Source organism: Marmota flaviventris, chromosome 7 (genome assembly GCF_047511675.1).
Source record: "Marmota flaviventris isolate mMarFla1 chromosome 7, mMarFla1.hap1, whole genome shotgun sequence".
Lineage (NCBI taxonomy): Eukaryota > Metazoa > Chordata > Mammalia > Rodentia > Sciuridae > Marmota > Marmota flaviventris.
Genome location: NC_092504.1, coordinates 124010855 through 124036072, shown reverse-complemented (window position 1 = coordinate 124036072; position 25218 = coordinate 124010855). Strand labels below are relative to the sequence as shown.

The window sequence follows — 25218 nt, the reverse complement described above, 5'->3', positions numbered from 1 at the left end:
TTTTTGTTTTCTCCCCTCCTTATTGTGGATTAGCTTCCACACATCAGCATATCCTTTTTGGGACTGGCTTATTTCACTTAACATGATAGTCTCCAGATCTGTTCATTTACTGGCAAATGTCATAAAGTCATTCTTCTTAATGTCTGAGTAGTACTCCACTGTGTATATATACATCACATTTTCTTTAGCCATTCATCTGTTGAAGGGCACCTAGGTTAGTTCCATAGCTTAGCTATTGTGAATTGAGCTGCTGTAAACATTGATGTGGTTGCATCACTGTTGTATCCCAGCCCTTTTTATTTTTTATTTTGAGACAGGGTCTTGCTAAGGTGCTTAGGGTAGGGCCTTGTTAAATGGCTGAATCTGGCCTCAAATTTGTGATCCTCCTGCTTCAGTCTCCGGAGTTGCTGGATTACAGGTTTGCACCACCATACTCAGCAATCACAAGATTTTTTAAAAATTCCGTATTTTTGTTTCTACTATTAACTTGTACTTTTAAGCTTATTCTTTCAGTTGTTGCTGTATTATGACACAAATTTGTAACTTTTTTTCCCCAAATTTAAATACTTTTAAGACATTGCATTTTCCACTTACAATACACTGTTTATAAAGTTTAATGTTATTTCCTTTCCCTGAGTACACACATATTCCATATTCAAGTATTGAGAATGCCCATTGATTTACTACAGCAGCAATTTGAAAACTGCCATAGCATTTGCTACAAATTTGGGCCCTTCCCTGTTTTACTGTGGAACAAAGTACAGCACTTGGGCTGACTTATTCAACCTCTTCCACGGTGAGCCCAGGGGGAGCACCACCAGGGAATCCCCTGGCATTCCTCCTGCCTTGCCTCCTGTACTCTGTACAGCTTGGTAATGGTGGGGTCGCAGGCCTTCTCCAGTTCTTTCTGCTAATGTTCAAGTTCTTCCTTCTCTGCAGTCGGATTCTTATCCAGCCTGTTGATGATTTCATTACATTTGTCAAGAATCTTCTGTTTGTCCTCACCATTTATCTTGCCTTGAAGTCGCTCATCTCCAACAGTTGCTTTCATGTTGAATGCATAGGACTCCATGAATTCTTGGATGACACCTTGTCCCTGTGCTTTTCATCTTTAGCTTTGTACTTTGCAGCTTCCTGGACCATGTGCTCAATGTCCTCCTTGCTCAAGCAGCCTTTGTCATTAGTGATGGTAATCTCGTTCTCTTTTTGTGTACCCTTGTCTACGGCAGAGACATTGGGGATGCCATTGGCATCAATGTCAAAAGTGACTTCAATCTGAGGATCATCCTGGGTGCAGGAGGTATGCCTGTGAGTTCAACTGCCAAGCAGGTTGTTATCCCTTGTCCGGGCGCACTCACCTTCATGACTGAATGAGCACACCAGCCTGATGTTGAGGGTAGGTCATGAAGGTCCGTGTCTGCCTGGTAGGAAGGGGGGTATTATACTTGATGAAGACAGTCATAGCTCCACCAGCAGTTTCAATGGAAAGAGAGGAGTGATGTCCAGGTAAAATGGCTGCCTGGACAGCTGCACCATAAGCAAGAGCCTCATCAAGGTTGATGCCTTTATTCAGTTCTTTTCCACTGACGACGTCTTGTGGAAACTTCTGAATCTTAGGGATATGAGTAGAACCACCCACCAGTACAGTATCATGGATGTGTGACTTGTCTAGTTCAGCATCTCAAAGACCTTTTTCTGTAGGATCAAGGGTTGCCACGGATCAGGTCAGCATTCAACTCTTCAAATTGAGCATGATTAATGGAGGTATAGAGACGATTCCTTCTTAGAATCCATCTCAGTACTGGCCTCAGTGCTGGAAGAGAGGCTATGCTTAACTCTTTCACTTGCTGTACGGTGACTTTGGACAGCTCTTTTGTTCTTACTGATGTCCTTCTTATGCTTGCCCTTGAACTCAGCAATAAAATGACTGACCATGTGGTTGTCAGAGTCTTCTCCACCTAAGTGTGTCTCCAGCTGTGAATTTGACCTCAAAGATTCCATCCTCAATCTGAGGATTGACACATGGAAAGTATCACCTTCTAAATAAAAAGAGCTCCAGTCTTTTTGTCTAAACCATGAGCAATAGCAGCGGCAGTTACCTCATTGATTACCCTAAGTACACTAGACTGGTGACGGTTCCAGCATCTTTGGTTGTGTGACACTGAGAGGCATCGAAGTGAGCTGGCACTGTGACCACAGCACTGGTAACAGTCTTCCCAAAGTAGGCCTCTGCAGTTTCCTTCAGCTTTGTCAGAACCACAGAAGACACCTACTCTGGATAGAAACTCTTTTTCTCTCCTTGTTGTTCTACTTGGACTTTGGGCCTTCCTACATCATTCACCACCATAAAGGGCCAGTGCTTCATATCAGAATGGACAACAGCATCGTCAGATCTCCATCCTACCAGACGTTTGGCATCAAAAACCATATTGATGGGGTTCATTGCAACCTGATTCTTCGCAGCATCACTGACCAATCCTTCTGAGTCAGTGAAGGCGACACAGCTTGGGGTAGTTTGGCTCCCCTGACCATTGACAGTTATCTCCACTTTTCCATGCTGGAAGACAGCCACACAAAAATAGGTGGTGCCAAGATCAAAGTCGGCTGCAGGTTCCTTAGACGTGGTACCAAATGTGTAGGCCAGAATCTACTTGCAAAGAAACCACGCAAATCTTTCTTAAATTTTTAGGTATTTTACTGTAATATGACACATTGAAACTTGTGGACTTTTTTGTATTTTTTGTGTCATGAATCTATGGCTAGAGTCGGCTATGGATTTTGGAAAATCCTCGGAGTTCTAAACCTTTTTAATGTATCCATTATGTCTCTTTATTTTCTTATTTTCCCCTCTTAAAACTCAGACATTTTTTACTGATCTCTCAGATCACTAATTCTTTTTTCTTCAGTAATTAATCTTATGTTAAGTCTATTTAATGTCTTCATTGGTTATTTTTCAGTTCTAGAATTTTTAATGAGTTCCAGTTCTCTGTTAAAATCCTCACTCTTGTCTTCTAGTTCCTTGACATATCAGTCAGTATTTATTAATATTTTAAGCCTGTATTTTATTATCTGGAATTTTTTGACCTCTTAGGTCAAGTTCTAATCTGTTTTGTTTTGGTTTTCTTTAGTATATTGGACATCTTTCTAATATAAACTATGAGAAAGCAATTCTGATTGAGTGGATCATTTGGTCCTGCCTCCTCTACATTATGAATAAACCTTATAGAGGCTAAAGATGATGTTCTCTCTCGTGGGAGGCTATATTGCATTTCTTTTGGCAAGCTGCAAGAAGGTGGTATCCATCACCTTGACCCAGTCTGGGATGAGGATGATTCTGGACTTTCAGTGCTGTAAAGACTGCTCCCTTCCAGTTTTGGCTTTGTACTGAGCCTACACCTGAAGAAGACTGCTGGAGGCAGAGTATTCTCCAGGGCTCCTCTTTCTTGGTGGACCCATCTCCAGGTTTTTGGTATCTTTTCAGCACTGCTGGGCTAGCGTGGCTTTGCTTAGCCTTTTTAGTTCTTCATAGCTGCTTCCTGCTTCCCTACTAGAATGCCTGGAGAGGAAAGTTGTGAAGGTGTTCAGCTCATTTCGTTGCTTATACCTTCTCTCCAGGATCTTAACTCTTTAATTCTTTCTTTTTTTGAATTTTTATTTTTTTTCTTAGTTGCTCTCTGATGCCTTTAAAAAGCTGGACTTTTGGTTTTCTGATGTGGTAATTTTTGGGGAGAAGGTTGGTCTGGTATTAGCTGCTGTTCCATCTTAGCAAAATTGAGTCTCTTAACCTTTCTTTTCTGTTTTCATCTGGTATGGAGCAGATGGAAAGTTTAATGAGACAGTGTGACTAAAGACTTTGGCACAGTATTCTGCATGTGCTTCATTCTTTTCATGTCAGTGAAAAGAATTTTAAAGCAAGGAATAATTTCCTACCTTGCTTGCCCTAATGCCCATAGACAGAGGCTTGTTTACCGAAAAATAGCCTAAAAGGTTAAGTTTATGTAGCAGAAGTGTAACTGCCTTCTCTTTTAGCATAAGAAATAAATCAGAGGTATTAAGACAAATATTTTTGCTGTTTTCTATTGATTTTAGTTTTTGCTGATGGAGGTATGTCTTAAAATATATTTTTAGAGGTTATTAATGAATCTTGATAGAAACATCGCAATATAAGTTGAAAATTTGAACTTATTTACACTAAGGTGCTATTTGTTTCTATCCCAATGCTTCATAAAGAATTGACATACTGCTGTTCTAAACTATCTCAGTTTACTCATCCATAAAATGGCAGTAATTGTATTACCTATCTCAAAGGATTGTTAAAAGGATAAATATTGTATATTGTTCCTCTCTGGACACTGTACCTTAAACTGGGCAGTTTAAACAACAGAAGTTTATTTTCTCACAATTCTGGAGTCCGGAAAGTCCAGGATCAAGGTTCTGGACAGTTTTCTGGTGAGGGCTTTCTGCCTGGCTTGCAGATGGCTGCCTTTTTGCTGTTTGCTCACACGGTCTTTCAGTCTTTCCATCATTCTTGGGCGCAGATGTTAGGAATCTCTCTCTTCCTCTTCTAAGACAATCAGTCCTATTGGATTAAGGCTTCACCCTTATGACCTGATTTGCCCTTAAATTCTTCCTTAAAGGCTCATGTCCAGATAAAATCACACCAGGGGCTAGAGCTTTAATATGTGAATTTTGGGGGACCACAGTTCAGTCCTTGGCAAACTGATACAGATGCTCTGTGACTTAGGATGGGGCTAGGTCCCAGTAAACCCATCATATAGTAGAAAAGTTGTATAATTGAACCACTATAAGCCAGGGACCTTCTGTACATAACAGTACTTAAAATAGTTACCTGTCACATTGTAGTTAAATTGTGTGATTCTAAACATTTCCCCCCCCCCTTTTTTTTTTCTTTTCTAGGTGCTGATTTTGGATTATGTTCTAGAACATCAAGAATAGTGATTTCTACTTGTCAGGACTGCAAACTCAGAAGCTGCAGAGAATCCTATGTAAATAAACTGTGATCTCTTTTGCTGCCCTTTTACATTAGGAGACCCCTTTATTTCACCACATCCGAGGAGTATATATATAACTAGCACAGTCATTATGAATGTGACAAGTTTGTTTTCCTTCACAAGTCCAGCTGTGAAGAGACTTCTCGGGTGGAAACAGGGTGATGAAGAAGAAAAATGGGCAGAGAAGGCTGTTGATGCGCTGGTGAAAAAACTGAAGAAGAAGAAGGGTGCCATGGAGGAGCTGGAGAAGGCCCTGAGCTGTCCCGGGCAGCCCAGTAACTGTGTCACCATCCCCCGCTCTCTGGACGGCAGGCTGCAGGTCTCCCACCGGAAGGGACTGCCTCACGTCATTTACTGCCGCGTGTGGCGCTGGCCTGATCTTCAGAGCCACCATGAACTGAAGCCACTGGAATGCTGTGAGTTCCCTTTTGGCTCCAAGCAGAAGGAAGTCTGCATCAATCCCTACCACTATAAGCGAGTAGAAAGCCCCGGTGAGTGAGTCTCTCTGTGTTGATTGCTTTCTGCCAAGCAGCAGATTCATGCTCTCTGAAACCACAGAATTTCTGTCTTCGGTTTTAATTCCAAAGTATTTGGGGAATTTTTGTGTGTGTGTGTGTGTGTGTGTGTGAGAGAGAGAGAGAGAGAGAGAGAGAGAGAAAGAACATGAGCCCATGTGTTAGTTAGCTCTCTCACACTGGAACGAAGACCTGAGATAATCAACTCGTGAGGAGAAAAGATCTATTTGAGCCACAGTTTTGGAGGTTTCAGTCCATGGTCACGTGGATCTGTTGCAAGGCAGCACGTCATGGTGTGGAGTGCATGGTAGAGCAAAGCTCATCTCAAAGAGTAAGAGGAGCTGGGGTTCCTCTCTGCCCTTCAAGGGCATGCCCCTGATGACTGGAAGACCTCCAGTAGGCCTGACCTCTTAAAGGTCCCACCATCTACCACAATGCCACTCTGGGGAACAAGCTTTTAACATGTGGTCTTTGGGAGTATAATCCAAATCCAAACCATAGCAGCCCATAAGTATTTCATACATTTTAACAGCTTAGACCTCTTAAATTAGCTTTATTTCTTAGAAACAGGCTATGAAAATTGTCATTGCAATACCAGTACCTCTAATTTTTAGTAAATGCATTTCTGAATTTGTTTTCTTGTTTCACTTTGGTTCTGTACATTTGTATGGGCAGATTTAGCTATGAAAAAATATATTGCAAGGGAAGAAAATCAGGAAAGAACATGCTATTGCTTGCCATACGTCCACGAGCCATCACGAGGCCATTGTGACTTTTACTACTTTGTCTTTAAGAATAGCACTTATCATCATCTCCTAGTGGAGGATGTAAAAAGAATTATGCTGTGAAATAATTTGATACAATTATAAGATACTCCTAGTTTTTACACATATGACCTTTTTGGAGGTAAAGAATACACAACTGACTTTCCACGTCTGTGAATTCTGCATTCATATATAGAACCAGCTGGGGATTGAAAATACTTAGAAAAATATGACATCTGTACTGAACACGTACAGATTATTTTCTTCCCATTATCTCTAAACAATAGAGTAGAACAACTATCTCCATATCATTTACATTGTTTTACTTATTATAGGTAATTCAAAGATGATTTAAAGTGTGGAGGAGGATCTATGTAAGTTATACTTAAATCCTGCACCATTTTACATAAGGAACTTGCGCATCCACAGATTATGGAGTCTAGGAGAGTCCTGGAATCAGTGTCATGGACACATGACTCTTTTTAAATTATAGTTTTGCCCTCAAGTTAGAATCCATATTCTGGACAGTTGGGTCAATCAAAAGAGATTTGATATTGAAGCATTTAAGTATCTCATTGTCAGATTGGGACCAGTTTTGTTGATGGAATGGCTATTAATAGCTAATGGTAATGAAGGGTTCCCAAAGGTAGATGTGCATTAGAATCGGTTTCCCCTCCCAGAAATCCTGACCCTGGGATAGCCTGGTAATCTGTTTAACAATTACTTTGGGTCTTGCTGACAAAGCCATTGGATTGGTATTTGGGAACTGCTGAGCCAAATCATATGATAACATGGTTTTCAAATAAAAGGCGTTCAAAAAATATTTTTTTAAAAAAGACATACAAAATGTATTTAAAGACTAGGGAATAACTTATAAACTCCTTTGTATTCACTACCCAGTTTAATAACAGACTACACACAACTGAAACCCTTGTCTTTGTTTCTCTGACCACTGTTTTGAATTTGATGTTTATCATTCCTGTGCATATTTTTTACTGTTATTATATATGTATGAATCCATGACATTACATACTGTTGTCTTGTATACTTTAGAATATTATATAGAATGCTATATAATATTAGCATTTCCTTTTGCAACAAGTTGTTGTATTCATTCAACAGTATGTTTGTGATTCTAGATAATACATTTTAGAATTACCTTGTCTAGTTCTATGAAGAACCCTCTGGGTATTTATTGAAATGTCATTGCTATCATCTGAGGAGGATTGACATAATTATGCTCTGGAACATAATATTTTTAAATTTTTCTTCACATCTTTTCATAGACGTGTTTCTAGATGACTGTTTTTATTATATCTTTAAAAGCTACATTGTTAAATTTGTTCTGTGCTAAGAAGGCAGCTGCTTTTTTTCAGACAACCTTGCCATATTCTATTAGTTCGAATTTAGACATTCTTTACTGCTTGTTATAACAGAGATGCTAGGATTTTTAAAAATTACAAAGATTAACATAGAGGCACACAGTCCTCTTTAGCCAGGAATTAAAATGGAGCTAAGAGTTTTGGAGAACGAAAAGCAGGATCTAAGTAAGATGTACAAACAAGATGTTTGGGTCGCTGGTGACTTTCAGGGTTACAGAGGGAAGATTTTAATATGCACAAACAGTGAAACTGAGACCCTCATAGATTAAGCAACCTGTGTGCCAGACATCTGGGAAGGAGAGGTGATATGACATGAAAAGTATTCTGAAGCCCGGATCCACTACTAGAAAACACTGGGTGTGGGCCCCACCGGTGCCTCCCTCCTGCTGGTCACCCTTCAGCTCCCTGTGCTCTAGGGAAAGTGGTCTTTTGGAATGCAGGTAGGATCCATCCACTCACCTTCCGCTCCCAGTGCTGGCAGTCTTGCTGGAGCTCTGCACAGGGGTCCTGCCTCCCTTCCCAGCTTCCTTTCCTGCTTTTCTAGTTTGTACCCTGTGCTCTGTGGGGACACCTGGTGCTCTTTTCCTCTGCCTTTATGCCTTCCTCCTCCCTCTCTGCTCAGCTCACTCTGTCCTTGGTGTCTGAGCTTAATGAACGTCGGTTTCTTGGGGCAGCCTCCTAATTCCTTCTTCTCTGCCACCAGATAGATTATGCCTGTGTCACAGTAACCTGGGTTTCCCCTAGTGCTCTTCTCTGCCGTGGTCATCCTTGGGCTTCTCTACAAGACAGTGATTAAAGCCCTGTGAGGGCAGAGGTATTGGCTTCAGTGAATCTTTGCTGTAAAATGAAAACGCTGGTTCTAACTTATCAGTATGGTCATCTTTTCAGAGATGAGTTTTCAGTTTGTCTATATGGTTTTACCATCCACTGTCCTTCGTTGGTCATTTCATTGTTGATGTAAGATAAAAAGTAAAACCGATACTGAAATCATTTTGTTACTCTTAGTAATTTGCATGCTTTAATAAAAGGTTTGATAAGGAAGAGGTGGGAAACTGGCTAAATAGGTGTTTTGAGACTCCACAGATGTCATTTCAGCCTCTCTTTACCTAAAGTGTTGTGAGCCATGCACAGAACAGTTCTAGAAGAGTTTTGAGGCTGAGGCTAAGATCTATTCAATTTGTGAAAATACCAGGATTTTACTTATTTGTCATTGTGGAGTCCCCGGTGTGAAACTTGGAACAGATGGCTTTTTTCCAGAGACTGCTGTGGAGCAACCCCTATACCTGGTGGTTAGAAGCCAGGCTAGGTCCACCCCTTCCTCCCAGAGTTGAATAGGCATTTTCTCCCTGTAGAGCCACCTGAAGTACACCTAGGTATTGTTTTTGTGAAACAGGAAAAAGGGGTCTGGAATTCTAAACTGCAAATACTCAGCTCCACTCTGAAATTACTTGAATACCTCAGATGAAGCATTTTGAAGAGTAGTATAGCAGTTCAAGCATAAGATAGTTAACTTAGTCTCTCAAAGTTGTTTTCCAGAGAGTTCCTAGTAACTCTTGAGAAAATCCCAACAGAAATCTTGAGTATCTAGAAAGTTTAGAAATTTTCAAATTGTGGTCTGCTTACAGGTAGCATTAGCATCACCTTAGAATTTGTTAAAAATGCAAAAATTTTCAATTAGTAAATAATTGTTTGTAGGGTACACTGCCATGTTTCCACATAAGTATATTGTGGAATAATCAAGTCCTAATTAACATATCCATCACTTCCTATTATTCTCTCTCTTTTTTTTTTTTTGTGGTGAGACTTAAAATCCACTTCATTAGCAACTTTGAAATGTACATTATTAATTGAGGTCACTGTGCTGTGCGGGTGATCACAGAACTGTTCTTCCTGTCCAAGGGAAACTCTGTTCTGAACCTGGCCCCTCCTGCGCCTCTGATACCCTCTGCTACTTTCTCTCTCCATGAGTTCAACTTTTTTAGATTAGATCGTGCAGGACAGTTGTGCTGTGATTCTGATGTTTCCTGGCTAAGTGTCCAGGCAAGGCGACAGGCCCAACTGTCTGGGCAAGGTGGTCCAATACTGAAAAGAGATACTAGTGATTTGGCCATGCAGCATTTTGAATTTTGCATGTTCTGAGACAAATATAAAATTGACTTGTTTTTCTAGATTTTTCCTTGTGTTAGTGTTCATTAAGATTAGCATGCCGATGTTATAAGGTAACTTCAGGTGAGTAGGAAAGTGGGGGAGAGAGACTTGCTTTCTTTATTTGGCTGAAATGCAAGTTTTGTCATTGTTCTTTTGGGTATCTTTTGCCCTCAGTTTTTTTTACCAAAAATAATCATGTTGATTTAAGCTCCTGTAGTTTTTCCTCAACCTGTGCCATTTATTTTATTACAAATAAAATAGCATAAAAATAGTCATGGGGAAAAACTGAGTTATGGAAACATTTTGCAGAGGCTGGGATTCATTGCTGTTAATAACAGTGGCAGAGCATGAGAGGTGGTTGAAAGGTGCCACTTTGACCATCACTGACAAATGCATTTTGGGGAAGTAGAAAATGTTAGGCATTTTGTTTTCTGCATATGTGTGGATACTTAGAGGAAACAGAAAGTTCCAGGAGCAAATGAAGACTGACCCTGCTATGGTGTGGCAGGTGGCTTTGTGCTTGGACTTTTACTAGCCTTGGGGACCAAGGCTGCTTATTAGTGGTTGAATTAAGTGGAGGTTTTTCTTTTTCTTTACCAAAGTAAATGCCAGTGGTGGTTAGGTCAGTCATCTGACTGTGGTAATAGAAGGCCATCCTGTTGCTATCTACTGCTATTAAAGTGCCTTATGGAGATTTCCTACCATTGGCCTTTTTTTTTTTTTTTTTTTTTTAATGTTTTCCACGTGGTTCTGTCTGGCCATTGTCTTTTGTACTTTGAACTTTATCAACTCTAAAGGCTGTATAAGCCTGAGCTTCACATTCTGCAATTTCAGTTTCCATCTTTACAGTAATACCCCGGAGTTGGCTTCCAGGCGCCTTTCTTTCAACACGAAGGCTGCCAGCTGTTTAAAACCTGAGAGCCTCCTCACCTACTGACTGAATACAGGTTTTGATTTTGAACACTTAAGTCACCCTCTAATTCATGACTTGGCAAAAGTCTTGAAATTATAGAAATGGAGAACAGATTGGTTGTTGCCAAGGGTAGAGAAGGAAGTGGGTGTGGCTGAAAGGAGCAAACTGAGGAACCTTGGGGCTGAGAGAGACCTTCTCTGTTTGGGGTGGCACTGTTCATATTGTGGTGTAAAGGGGAGCCGAGTTTCTCTGTTCTTGCAGCTACCTGTGAATCTAGTTACCTCAATTTAAATAGATGGCGGTCCATGAAAAGTCAGCTAGTTCAGCTCACAGCTCAGCCACCTGGGCTTTTCCTTATGCCAGCGTGGTACCTTTAAGGTGGTGCAGAGGCAGTACACATTCACCAAAACGACTTCTAATTTGGGATTTTTATATTTCCCTTTGCTAGTGATGTGCAGTAGGATACGCTCCTGGTGCTCCCAGTTGGCCACATGGTTGCGGGGGAGACAGTCCAACATTCTGCAGGACCTTTGTTGCTGAGCTAGGATGTTAGGTAGGTTAGGATGGCAAATGCATTTCAACTCCCAAGGGTTGATAAGACAAATCGAGAGTCTTGTACATTTGGAGGGTAGGGAGAAAAGTGTTGACTTTTCCATGAAGTTCCTGAGTGCTGGCAGCTAGGGGTCTGATTGTTGATATTGTAAGCCAGGTAGCAATGTGTTCATTAAAAGTATTTTGAAAATTTGGGATTAATTAGCAGCATTAACTATAAAAATTAAAATGAAGCATGTGTTTCCATACATCAAAATTTCCCTTTATTCAGACATTTATACCACATAGATGACTCCTCAGGAACTGTGCCTGCTTAAGGAAGCCTGGTCTGTAACTCCAGCAGTGTGCAAAATTGAGTAACAAAGGTGGACAAAGGGTGTACCCAATTTATAAGCCCAAGAGCACCAACAATACTCTCTCGTCTAATAACACAGCTGGGTTTGTGTGTTCCAGCCTACGTGTATATATTTTGCTGTGATAAGTTTAAATCAGTTTATAGATAGGAAGTAGGAAGTTGTTTATGTATGCGTGTATGTATTTTGTGGTGCTGAGGATCGAACTCAGGACCTCATGCGTGCTAGGTGTTAATAATAAAGTATACTAAGGAAAACAAGTGAAAATGAAAAGGTTGACTAAGGAAAATGACCACATTTGGGCTCTACAGCAGTTACTGGGCTACAGATAGACTCCTGTGTGCAATTGGCTCTCCACATCAACTGCTGATCGAAAACTTTCGAAAAAAATAACTGTGTTTATACTATGTTCCATGGTTTGGATGCTGGCTGACACTTTCAGGCCTGCGTGTTAAAGACGTGGTCCCCATGTTGCTGTTTTGGGGAGGTGCTGGAGCCTTTAGAAGATGGCACCTAGTAGGACCTCTTTAGGTCATTCAGGTCATTTCCTTTCTGTGCCCTTGAAGGGGCTTCTGGGACAGCCCGCTCCTCGCTCACTCTGACCCCTGCTCCTAAGGTGAGGGCCCTGTTCTGCCACGCACCCCCGCCCTGGTGTGCTGCTTCAACACAGGCCTGAAGGGCCTACCCATCACCGACAGTAGCTCCAGAAGAAACCCATGAGCCAAAACAAACCTTTTTAAGCTAATAGTCTCACATATTTTGTTCATAGGTGTTCATAGGGCTGAATGCACCATCCAGCTGGCAGCTATTAAAGATAAAAATATGGCTGAAGAAAAAGCAATTTTGAAAATTATAGAAAATTTTTTTTGTAATAAATGAAAGAAGTAGTGTGTATACTGATTGCAATTGTGTGAAAATAGTTTTTTTTTTTTTTAAAATAAGTAACTTGGCTGGGAGTTGTGGCAACCTCCTGTAATCCCAGGTAATCAGGAGGCTGAAGCCAGAGGATCACAAATTCAAGACCAGCCTAGGCAACTTAACAAGACACTGTCTGAAAATAAAGGCTGGGGTATAGCTCAGTGGTGGAGCACTGCTGGGTTCAACCCCCAGTACCATAATAATAATAATTACCACCACCACCACCACCACCATCATCATCATGCTAATGCATCCAAGATTGGGTTTGGGCAAAATAATTTGAGACTTTATGGGTTATGGGTTTTGGCTTATTAATCTCACATGTGGATTGTCCTCAAACAGTGACTTATTTGCAGGTTTGGGGAGGTTTTATGTGTGGTGGGAGGAGGAAAAGGAGTCACAGGTGACTTACCTCAAGTGAGGAGTGCCCTGTGACCTTGATGGACACTTGCAAAAGGGAAAGAAATAAATGGGGTGTTTTCTTATGTAATGATCTCAGACTGCTTATATTGGTTTTACTTTCAGCCTTCTTGGTGTACTGGGTTTCAAAAGGCTCAGAAAAGACTAGAGACTTTTTCCCCCCAAATGTATGGCCTACCACCTTCCCATTTTTCAAAGACTCAGAGAATCATTACTAATAATCATCAGTTGCCAAATCAGCAGTCCTTTGCCCAGATTTGGGGGAAAATGAGATTTGTTTGGGAAAGAAAAAGGGAAGTAAAACGAGGATATTAATTTTAAAAAGCATAGCTGGGGGACAGATCCCATGAGCACTATGTGACAAAGCAAAGTGGGTTTGAAGAATCCCCAGTTCTGTAGATTTGCCAGCCTAGCTAGGGATTAGTACAGTTGTTAGATCATGGTGTTGACTAGTTTGAAAAACCACAGGCTCGCTTCCCCTGCGCTTGGCCTGGACTGGAGTCCTTGTTTAGTAGCTCTTCCTCTTGTATGGGAGGTGGGCTGAAGACCTTGCTGCTTGCCCCATTCATCCCTCCCAGTCTTCATCGCCCTCCTGTGACCTTTAGCCCTGAAGCCTGACTGCAAAACTCCAGGGCAGTTCTGAGGTCATCCAACTGCTGTGAGCCAGAAGTAACCATAACTTCCTCCAATAAAAGAGAGTCTGGAAATGCATTCTCTGGTTTAAATTAAAAGATTTAGGCCAGTGAAGGACTGGCAGTTTTCCCCCCAGTTCTTGAAATGGTACTTCCATGCTCTGGAATCTGAGCAGATTTGATGGCAGCTCAGGTTTATTTTCTGCTGCACCACTGCCTCAGCTAGGACAACTTTGTAGGAGATACTGCGTTTCTTAGTTCACTCTCACAAGAACCCACCCATGTGCTAGGAGGTGGCAGCCTGGTGCCTGTAGTCACACGACACCTTCGATACTTTATTATCTGCTCACCTGTATGGAATCTGCGCTTGGAATAAGGCAAAAGAAGAGTAAGACTTTATGAGGGGTGTTTGGGCAGCTTCTTATAAATTAAAATTAAATGTACATGCATATATGTTTATATAAAATATATAAAAATATGTATATAAAAATAACAGTGAAATTGGCCTTGTATAGTTTTTTCTTCATTTCTCTATCAACATAAAGGATATATGTCCTGTTCTCTCTCCATATATATATATATATATATATATATAAAATATATATACACATATATGCAGACATACATACACATATGTCCTGTTTCAATTACATAATTGATATGTGTGTGGGCCCTGTGTACTAGTGCTTTCTTGAAACACCGTAAGACCGAAACAGGTCTTATCTGTAGACAGCCAGCTTTGTAGTAGTCAGTGATGTTTTTTTCTGTGAGCACCTGGAAAGTTTCCCCAGTGGATGGTGGTATACTGGACAGATATTTAAGTAAAGTAGTCAAGTTAGGAAATGGTTGTGGATAAATGCTTTTGAAATATAAAACCAATTGCTTTTAAATAGGGAAAAGAACAGCTAAATTTAAAGTGAGGGATTTTAGAGACAGCTGATGGGAGCCTGTCATGCAGTCCCTGGGGCCAGCTCGAAGGAGTGGTCCCTGGCCAAATCTGAGATGGTTTGATCAGCAGAATAATTAAGGACAGAGTAGATCACTGGTGGTGGCTGGGACAGGAATCTGAGAACCCTGTTGACCAGGACGAGGGCTGATTACCCTCTACGAATGTGGAGTGGAGTTCTTGAAGAAATGTAGGATAGATGAGGCCAGTTACAGTAGATATTGATTTCCTTTTAGTAGTAGGGTCAAAATATGAAAAGAGAGAAAGGAGGATTAAAAGGCCGTGGTTCAGTTTTGGCATTTGGTGACTTTAACCTTGAGCCAGTCACTCGTCCTCTTTGGGCTTTTGTTTGCTGACCCATGAAGTGGGAGAGTGATGTTGTGTCCCTTTCCCGGGTTGTGGTGAGGACCACACAGTTAAATAGGCCCCAGGTACTTAATGCACTCTGGAAACATGCTGTGCCTGAAACAGGACAAGGAACATGGCCTCTCTGTATATCTTCCTTAGAATAAGAACGAAACTGTGGGCTGGGGATGTGGCTCAAGCGGTAGCGCGCTCGCCTGGCATGCGTGCGGCCCGGGTTCAATCCTCAGCACCACATACAAAGATGTTGTGTCCGCCGAAAACTAAAAAATAAATATTAAAATTCTCTCCCTCCCTCTCTCTCTCTCTCTCTCTCTCTCTTAAAAAAAAAAAAAAAAAAAAAAAAGAACGAAATTGTAACGTGAGTGAGCAAGTCTCCACTAAGCAAATGTCAGAAAATTAATGGCAGCCATTGCAATAAAAATAGTGGAGCACAGTTAACCCAGCTGTTTTTGTGTTTACGTGTGGTGGCACTGTGTTGCCATTTCATTCACAGTGCCATTGAATCCTGACCAGAACTGTAGAAAGTTGGTACCAACAAGGCAGCTGAACTGCAGAGTTGGTGGAAATTGTCACATGGCTTAAAACTGGAGAGCCAGGGTTCAAATCAAAGTCTGACGCCAGAATCCATGCTGCTTAACCACCACATTGGCCTGCTTCTCTAAAGAAGTGGTTTCCCCACTTTAATCTGCCTCTGAAGTCCGCCCTGGTACCGGGTGTGATCTGCTGTACGTGCCTGCCCTGGGTTGATGATGGTAAATTGAGGGCAGCCATACCTGTATATCAGATGTTTACAGAGCTTTATTTGTCTTTATTTCCTGTTGGTCAGTCACCATCAGGTAATAAGTGTCTCTGATCCATAGAACATATTTAACAGAATCAAATTTGAGCTCAGAATGAGCTGAATATAATTAATTCAGCTGCAATTACAAATTAAGCAAAGCTGCCTGGTGTGACGCCTGGGCATTGTCATTTACATATCAATGGGTGATTAGGCAGCCAGGCCAACTGCTTTGTGTGGCCTTGACAGTTCTTCACTAGTGCTTACCAAGGCTCAGAACTTCCTTCCAGCTAACCTGTGTCTATGCTCACACCCACCGTGGTGCTGTGGGATGTGGGGCTTTTTGCCCATAGCGGATCCTGTCTCCACTGGCTATTGGATAATATATTCTTGGGCAAGTTACTTCATCTCACTGTACCTCGATTTCCACAAGGTAACATGCCTAGGAGCAGAGTTGTTATGAGGATTAAATATGTTAGCCTTGGGTACAGCTTGATACCACACTTGGCATAGATAAGCACCATGTAAATGTTAAAAGAAAGTCTGGGACAAATACTGTTATTCCCATTTTAGTAATAAAAGTGAGGTAGTAATTAGCCCTTACTGAGTGCTTACCATAGTAAATTGCCCCCATTAATTGGTCAGTACATAATTGAGCAGAATTTCCCAGTTTGGAAATCTGAAACTAAAACCCACTCTCTGTTGTATGCCTCATTCCCTGTGAAGGAGTCCCCACCCCACCCCCACCCCCTCTTTTTTATTTTTTTTGCTTATACCCAGAAGTTTTTTGTTGTTGTTGTTTTAACCTCTAAAGAACTTCCGCAGTCATTGATAACCTGGCACCTGTGCTGTGGAAGCTAAGGGAAAGGATGCTGGGGTGAGAGCAGGAAGAGCAGGGCTGAGAGGGAGCTGGCTTTGAGAGACTGCTGTGAGCGGTCCTCCTGATCCTCAGGGTGCAGGTCCCAGGGACGCTTTCCTTATCCCCGTGTGGAAACTGGGCAGGAACTTGTGCTGTCCAAAGTCATTAGCTCAGAGCCTGAGCTCTCTGGATCCAGAGCCAGTTCTTCTTCCATGATGCTGTGCTGGGTGACCAGGGTAAAACTGGACACTACAAAATCTTCTGTCAGCTTCATGCAAAGCCGTGTCAGACTTTTCCACTTCATTCTGATTTTTGTTGTTGGAAGTACTGGAGAGTGAACCCAGGGGCCCTCTGTCTCTGAGCTACATTCCCAACCTTTTTTATTTTGAGATAAAAAGTTGCCCAGGTTGACTTCAAACTTGTAACCTTCTTTCCTTAGCCTCTCCAGTACAGATGTGTGTCACCACACCCTGCTTCCATATCCTCCAGTTTAAATCAGTGTGTTGTCCAGGAATCACAGTTGACATCCTGTAGTCTTAGTGTAAAGTGAGAAAATGGAAGTTCTCATTATGCAAGAGTTAGAGCCATGGATAGGGCAGGAAACCTGAGCCTCTGGTGCTAGTACACACAGTAGCCCCTCATCTTCCTTCACCCGGGCTGGTTCTGATTTATCATATCTGTAATGAGTCCACCTTTTAAAAGAAGTATCTTCGGGGGGCGCAGTGGCTCACACCTGTAATCCCAGTGGCTCCAGAGGCAGGCAGAAGGATTGTGAGTTCAAAGCCAACCTCAGTAACAGCAAGGCACTAAGCAACTCAGACCCTGTCTCTAAATTTTAAAAAAATACAAAATAGGCTGAGGATGTGGCTCAGTGGGTGCATGCCCCTGGGTTCAATCCCCAGTACCAAAAAAAAAAAAAAAAAAGAAGTATCTTGCAAATTAATTAATTCAAGTGCAGGGAGTCAGAGATCTGTTCTTTGAAAAAGACTGGTCTGTATTAGCCAGCTGACAATACACATGCCAGTAACAGTAACATCATTCACTAACATATTAATTGAAAAAATACTTATTAAGGACCTATTACATGTCAGATACTGGATGAATCAAAAGAAAGAAAACCAGTTCTACCGTCAAGGGCATTATGGTCTACAAGACGAGGTAGTCAAATTAGCAATGAAATGTTGCAGGTCCTAAGATGGAAATCTGTTAAACCTGAGGGGGCACAAAGAGGAATTTGTTTCTGCTGCGGGTGGAGAGTAAGACCAGGAAGAGCACTATAAAAGAAAAGATGTCCGAGCTGAGACTTAGGTGAGCAAAGAGCAGAAGCACAACTAGCAAAGGAAACTGCAGAGGCCAGGGGTAGGTGGGGGAAGAGTGTGATGCTCCCCCAGAACGTAGGTTGCAGCAGGAACCTCAGCTGGGTCACAAGTCTTGTGCACGTACTATAGGCTCAAGTTCTCATAGATGGGTGGCACGTTTCAAGGACATCACCCATGGTATACTAAAGAGAATCATGGGCATGACATAGCTACAAAGTTGAGTTCTCAGGAGTTAAAATCAGGCCTTTTTAAAGTACATTTAATTTTTGTTTTAAGCTTGATAATGTTGCTGACAGTAACTCATTTCTCTATTTAGTCGTTTGCATACCTGTCTTCCACTAACATATTCTTACTTAGGAGTCATTAGTGGATTCCTAGCAGGTAGACACTACAGTTTTGCCATCTTTAGGCAAAAACTGTCTTTCTTTTAAAAACATGTTTCCCCAAAAGAACCACACAGAAGAATGGAAAGAGAATCGTAAAAATGGCTTTCACTGCTCTTCAGTTTTGTAGGACTTAGTGTGGTCTGGTGCTGACCAGTAGACCTGTATTCAAATCCTGGCCTCTAGTCCGCAGCAGTGTGTCCTAAGTTGCAAGACTGTCTAGGCTGAGCGCCTCCTCAGCTGTAAAATGCAGAGGACCCTCCTAAGGACTCAGCCCTGTGGGAACTTCCTGGAGGCAGGGGCAGTGTCTGCCTTCCGTCTTTCACAGTGACTGCAGTGCTCAGCAAAGCTTCTGTCAAACCCAGCCTGCCCTCAGCTCACTACCAAGAAGCAAAAAACAAAAACAAAAACAAAAAAACAGATGCCACCATGCAGGGATTCCGGCTATTCTATATTTTCATGGAAACTTGATCAAGGTGCTATGGATCATTTCTTCAGTTTCTTCATTTCTTCAGAATCCCCAAAGGGGATTTTGAGGTGAGGGATTTTATTTCATAACGAGAATACTGTTAGCTTTTAGGTGGCCTTACCCTCTGCACCACTTCCTGTGGGAAACTTCTGTCTACAGAACACACACTGTTGGGACTTCTGTCTAAGGAGGACAGTGCATTGGGCACAGCCACTTTGACAACTCACTGCCCCCTTTGCAGGAGGATTGCTGCTGCTGGACTGGCTCTCGAACCATTCTTCCGTTAGCCCGGGACCACCTTTTTGCTCTCAGGTGACCTCATCAAAGTATCCAGAAATGCCATCTGGGACCAAGGTCTGGACTCAGTGGAGCTCCAGGTGTACACAAAGCAGCGTTCCCTTGAGCCAGAAGACATGTGGAATTTAACATGGGAAGGCCCTTGGAGCAAGCCCCTTGTTCTTTCTGCATGAGGAAATTGAAACCCACAGAAGTTGGGTGACTTGCTCAGAGTCACAAAGGTAGTTATTGTCCTGGCAGGACTAGAACCCAGGTGTGTCAGTTCACAACTAAATGCCTTCTCTAACCCTGTGGAGCCAGGGAACATTCATGTACTGCCGGGTGGCAGGTAGCCTGTTTGCCATCATGTGGCTGAGAACAAACACAGGCAAGGCCTGGCCTCCGCCTCAGGGCAACTCTCTCGTGTGTTAATGAGAACAGGGGTGGGGCTGCTCCTCCAAAGCAGTTGGTGGGTCCCAGCCCAGGTGGGCATTGTCAGATTTAGACTAAACTAGCCGACTAGACTACTTAGTTTCCACCTGGTGACAGAATCTCAAGCTGCACTTACATCTTGACCAGGCTGGAATCCAGAGTCAGGCGGGCTCCAGCGTCCAGCCCCTCCTTAGAGTTCAGCTGGTCCTCTTCATTCCTTTCCCACGCCCCTTGGCAACGCGGAAGAGCTGAGTCCACCGCAGATCACAAAGGTCTCCCAAAACTTCCGCTTCCTGTGTTCTTAGTTTGGTGCCTGTTGACTGGAAAAGGGGATTCTGTTTTTTAACCAAAAGAGATGCACAGTTTAAAAAGCAGTTACGTCACTGAGAACGGGCAGAAATCTGACCTCCCTCCTGAGAGGGCAGGGAAAGGAGTGAAGCCAGCAGCCCCCTCTTAGACGGATTTTCAGGCCAGTGGAGGGGAGGTGGGGGTGGGGGAGGGTGGGTCACTGGGCACCTTTTTCACAATACACTTGAGAGGGAACTAGTGAGGCCAGGTCAGGATTTACCAGGGTTAGAGTGCCTAGAATATAGGACCTGTACACATAATCAGATTTTAAATGACTTAAGAAGAAAGGTGTTTCAACATCACATTGTGTTTTTGGAGAAGATTCTTGAAATTCAAATTAACCAGCCTTTCCTAAAAGGGAAGCCCCATTCTTGGAGGTACCAGGTGGGGCCTCATCGCACTACGATGATAGTGCTCTAAGAAGCTGAAAATGGTTCCCAGGAAAGTCTTTGCCTCCCTATGTCTGTTTCCCATAAGATAGGAGTAGCCTGAGATGCAGAAAGAGGTAGCATGAGCAGGTGTTCCGCACCTCGCCGCTTTCCTAGTTCTGCCCGAGTCAGGCCTAGTTGGCAATCCTGATTCTGTAGGTTGGTTAATCTCTCACCCAGGAACTGAGAGCTGCACAACGAGAGTGCTTCAACATGGATAGTCTGGATGTTTCTTCTTTCCCCACAACAGAAAACAGATATATTGCCAAAATGAAAGGAGCAGTGTGGGGGAAAGGGGTTGCCCAGGAGAGCCGCAGCATCGCCCGCCCTTCAGAATTTCACCAGGAAGAGGTGCCTGGCCTGGTAGCCCAGCCTGCCTAGCTCCCAGGTGCCCTTCTCCAACACTCTAATACTTCTTCCTAGGCTGACAGCTCTTCCAGATCCATTTCTTTCCTGAATTTCATCCATTATTGCTTATATTTCAGATGACCATATTGTTTATTGTCCAAGTTGGGCACTTTTGGTATTGACAGGGGTCCCCTATTACTAATGAATCCAGATAATAGGTACAAATTGGGACTGCCCCAGACAAACATCCTACTTATAAAATGTCTTCAAATGACACAAATCAGATTTCTATTTCTTTGATTTCTGTATCATGCAGCATCAGGGAGATAGGTACTTGTCATAATGGAACTCATTAAATTAGGCTGGACTTTTTTCCTGCAAAATGAGTGACCTTAACTTTAATTTGTCCAGAAACATTCTGGAATTTATTCTAATCATCCATTCTTAAACAGACCACAAAGAACATAACAATGCTGAGATCCCAAAGACAGGTCCTGTTCTTGGTCCCCTAAGTCTCCTGGAGACTCCTGTTGAAGAGCACCATTGCCTTCCCCTGAAGCCTGGTTTTGACCCTTTTTGTGTGGCCTCAGGGGAGGAAGTTGCCTCTCTCAGCACTCCAGTCTGCAGCATGGTGCCCTGTGCTCAGTGTGTTTTGTACTCGTAGATAATTATTGTGGTAGCAACATCAATGTGATCCTTGTGGGACTTAGTTATCCCCTGAACATCAATTTGGTACATTGTCTCCTCACTTCTAATAGGTGTCCTTGTTTCTAGGGTAGTTTTATCTTTTATCTTTTTCTGAGAAATTTATAACTTTGTTAGAATAGTATGTGACACTTGGTGAATAGACAATCACATTCAAACTAGGGTGCTAGCACCCACCCAGCCCCTTGTGCCACACTGGGCACTCAGAATAAAAGTAACATGCACATTTTCCTGGAGTTCCAGCGTCAGTTTGTTGTTAGTTATTTAAGATGTTACTTTACATTTGATAACTTTTAAGGAGTAGAACCTATGTATATGAATTAGTAAGCTAAAGCAAAATTTCACTATTCCAATGGAGCTGCTTGGACTCTAGATGAATTCACTTTCCCTGTCGCTGAGGTTTACCACCCTGAAAAATGTTAAGAAACGGTGGAAAAATGTTGCAGACGATTCTGAGAGTGATTATAGAGTGGATTTCAAGTGCTGATTGCCACTCTTTGAACTTAAGAGAGATTTGATAGAAAAGTCCTTTGCAAAGAGTGTGTAGGGTATCCATTTATTTTTTTACCTTGCACTTGGCTTTTGAACTTGGTGTCTCGTATTACAAGACAGTGTGTGTCTGAACTGTTACCACCACCCCGTAGCTCTTTACTTCAGTGTCTTCAGTTGATTTTCAGTATAATGCTGTGTCTATGGGACAGTGATAGAGACAGGAGAATAAAACTGATTTAGTTGGGAATGTAGTAGTGTCGAGAGCCCAGAGTAACGATTCTCAGATCTTAAAGATGGGGGTAGAAAAGGAGTAGACAGTAGCAAAATTTTAGCTCTTTAAAAAATTGGCGTAGGACAATTTAAAATCGCTTCTTCACATTTATTTTTTGAATACCTTTCTTGAGAAACAGAATTGGTGTAGAACAAACAGTACGTATTTTAGAACATACAGTTTGATTGTGTTTGACCTAAGAACCCGTGCAGACATCGGCACAAGAGCGTGAACATAGGCATTGCCTGTAACACCCTGCTGGGCGCCCATCCTCTTCTTTGGCAATGACCACTTTCTGTTACTATACAGAATTGCCTATGCTAGATTTTGTATGTGTGGAATATATATCAGATACCCCTTTTCTGTCTGCCTTGTTTCAACATAATTGACATTTATACATGTTGTCATGTGAAGCAATGTTTCATCCCTTCTTATTGCTGAACAGTATCCCAATGTATGGATAAACTGTGATTTGTTTAGTTATTGAGCCATTGATGAACACTTGGTTTGTTCCTAGTTTTTGACTATTACAAATAAAACATACATGTCTTTGTGTGGAATGTTTTGATTTTACGTGCATAAAACATCTAGTATGGGGGCTGGGGATATAGCTCAGTTGGTAGAGTGTTTGCCTTGCATGCACAAGGCCCTGGGTTCAATTCCCAGCACCCAAAAAAAAAAAAAAAAAAATCTAGGTATGAGATTGTGGGTCATATAGAAGTTTCATGTTTATTAAGAAACTGCCAAAATATTGTCTGACAACCATTTAATATTCCCACCAGCAGTGTATTAGAATCCCTTTTGTTCAACACCCATGCCAGCACTTTTGATTTAAAAAGTAAATGTTAGCATGATAAGATAAACATAAAATACTTATCATCTTAACCATATCTAGGTATGGGGGCTGGGGATATAGCTAAGTATATACTTTGCAAACATATACTTTGGTGGCATTAAATGCATTCACAATATTGCATAACCATTCCTGCTACCCAAATCCAGCATTTTTTTCATTTCATTTTAGTTTTCAGTGAAAACTCCATATCATAAAACAATTCTTCCCCCTTCCCATTATCCCTGTCCTCTGATAACCTCTGTTCTACTTTCTGCCTTGGTGAATTTGCCTGTTCACATAGTGAAATCACAGATTATTGGTATTGAGTCTGGTTTATTTCACTAAGCATATTTTGGAGGTACATCTTCATTAATGAAGCGACTGTTGAAATTGATTGCCTAATTTTAAATTGGATTTTTAGTCTTTATGAATAACTTTTTGGGGTTCTTATGTATTCAGGACACACAAGTCCTTTATCAGATATGTGATTTCCTTCAGGTCCGTGGCTTGAATTTGTTAAGTGCAAAATAGTACTTCAAAATAAATATCCTTAAATAAGCATTTGGGGAAATACAAAATTCAGACAATGTATTATATTATATTGTAGGTCACAAAATGTCAAGTTCCATAAAGTAGAAATAATAAAACCAACATTCTTATTACAGTGCTATTGTAAAAGTACATAGCTACTCTGCCTGGGGTTTTATGTTTTCGTTGTGCAGGGGATCGAGACCAGGGCCTCATGCATGCTAGGCAGGTGCTCTCTCACTGAGCTTTACCTCCATCCCCCACCTGAGAATTTAAAAACTTTTCCATTAAATGACTTGTAGGTGAATGAGAAGATATAAACAAAAAATTGTTATTTCTGCAAAAACCTATAGATTGGTGTCAGTGGGATACATTTAAATAAATGATAAAAAGGAAATTCATAACCTCTATTAGTAGAAGTGAAAGAGTAAAAATGAGTTTTGCATTCCCAATCAGAAAGGCAGGACAGGAACATCAAAGTAAATCAAAGCAAGTTCAGGGATGATGAGATTAAAAAAACAAAACAAAATACAAAATTGAGGTACAGATTGGGGAGGGGGCACAGATCAAATCCAAACCCTGCTTTGAAGAAGAAACAAAAATATACCAGGGACCAGATAATTTAACCAATAAAAAATAAGAAACAAGTGGGGAACAGTTATTTGTATAGAAGGAAAAAAAACTTTTTTAAGATTTTGTTTCATATTTGCATGCAAATAAATTGGGAAACCAAGGAGAAATTGATAAGTTTTATAAAACTTATCTTAGTAGAGATAGCTAAAACAAATTTATTTTCATAGAGGAATACCGAAAGTTATCTAGGAACTGGTCCACATAAAAGCACCAAGCCCAGTTGGCCTCACAGAGGCAGTCAACTGAACATGGGGAGACTGTCCGGAAACACACTGCTTCAGAGCTTACAGACACTGATGCAGCAGACATCATGTCGACACCAGCACCCAGTAGAGGTAGCACACAGGAACACAGACCAGTGTCACTTATTCATATTTATGTAAGAATCCTAAATAAACTATTGTGATCAGACTCTAATATTAGGAAAATAGTATATGATGACCAAGCAGTTGTTATGCCAGGGGTGAGGGGACTGTATTAGTACGTCAAAGAAGAAAAATACGAGTGTGGCAGAAATGCTAAAAAAGCCTTTGGCCAAAATTCAACAGTCATTCCTAATTAAAAACACTCAACTTTAGGAATGGGTAGATACACCTCCATCCTAAAGTCAGCATCTTTTTGAGGAGGAAACACTTCAGCGTCCCACCAAGGTCAAGATAAGTCAGGAAAGTTTTTGCTCCCTTGGCTGCTTTTTAACATTCTGCTGACACGATTAGTCAATGCAACCAGACAAGAGAAAACAATGGAAAGGAAAAAAATTAAGCTGTCCCTTTGTCAGTTGACACGATCTATGCACCTGAACATCTCTATAAAAGTAGATGATAAAAATAACTCAGCAAGATAATCCAGTCAGATAGTAGACTATAAAAGTAACATGAAAATCTCAATAACCTTTGTATATATAATTACTATTTAGAAGATGTAATGGAGAAACCCTTTTAAAAATAGCAGAAAATATAAAGTGCTTAGTAAATTTAAAAAGGAATGAATAAATCCAGTGTATGGCGTGATGGACTGAATGGTTTACTCCTCCAAAATTCATTTTGAAGCCCAAGCCCCAAGTGCCACATAATGTGACTATTTTTTGAGATAGGGTCTTTAAGGAAGGTTAAGTAAAAATGAGGTTATGAGGGGAAAGCTGTAATGTAATCTGTCTAGTTTTCTCATAAGAAGGAGGTTTAGGACATGCAGAG

The 25218-nt window shown here is 41.5% G+C and overlaps 1 protein-coding gene, 1 non-coding gene and 1 pseudogene across 5 annotated transcripts in view; 2 read left to right on the top strand and 1 right to left on the bottom strand.

Annotated features, from left to right (window-relative positions):
* Smad1 (SMAD family member 1) overlaps nucleotides 1-25218 on the top strand; it is a 75775-nt gene that overhangs the window by 27023 nt on the left and 23534 nt on the right. For 3 of the 4 annotated variants that reach the window (XM_027926623.2, XM_071614649.1, XM_071614650.1), the window contains exon 2: nucleotides 4918-5503. In XM_027926623.2, the coding sequence (XP_027782424.1) occupies nucleotides 5104-5503 (400 nt within the window). In that variant the 5' untranslated portion in view covers nucleotides 4918-5103. Of the gene's footprint in view, nucleotides 1-1337; nucleotides 1397-4917; nucleotides 5504-25218 lie in introns of those variants that run through there. The other variant, XM_071614651.1, reaches the window with a different exon arrangement.
* Nucleotides 778-2458, bottom strand: LOC114085409 (heat shock cognate 71 kDa protein-like; annotated as a pseudogene).
* On the top strand, nucleotides 22630-22703 carry Trnaa-ugc (transfer RNA alanine (anticodon UGC)). Its single transcript has one exon. It is a non-coding gene; the product is annotated as a tRNA-Ala (tRNA).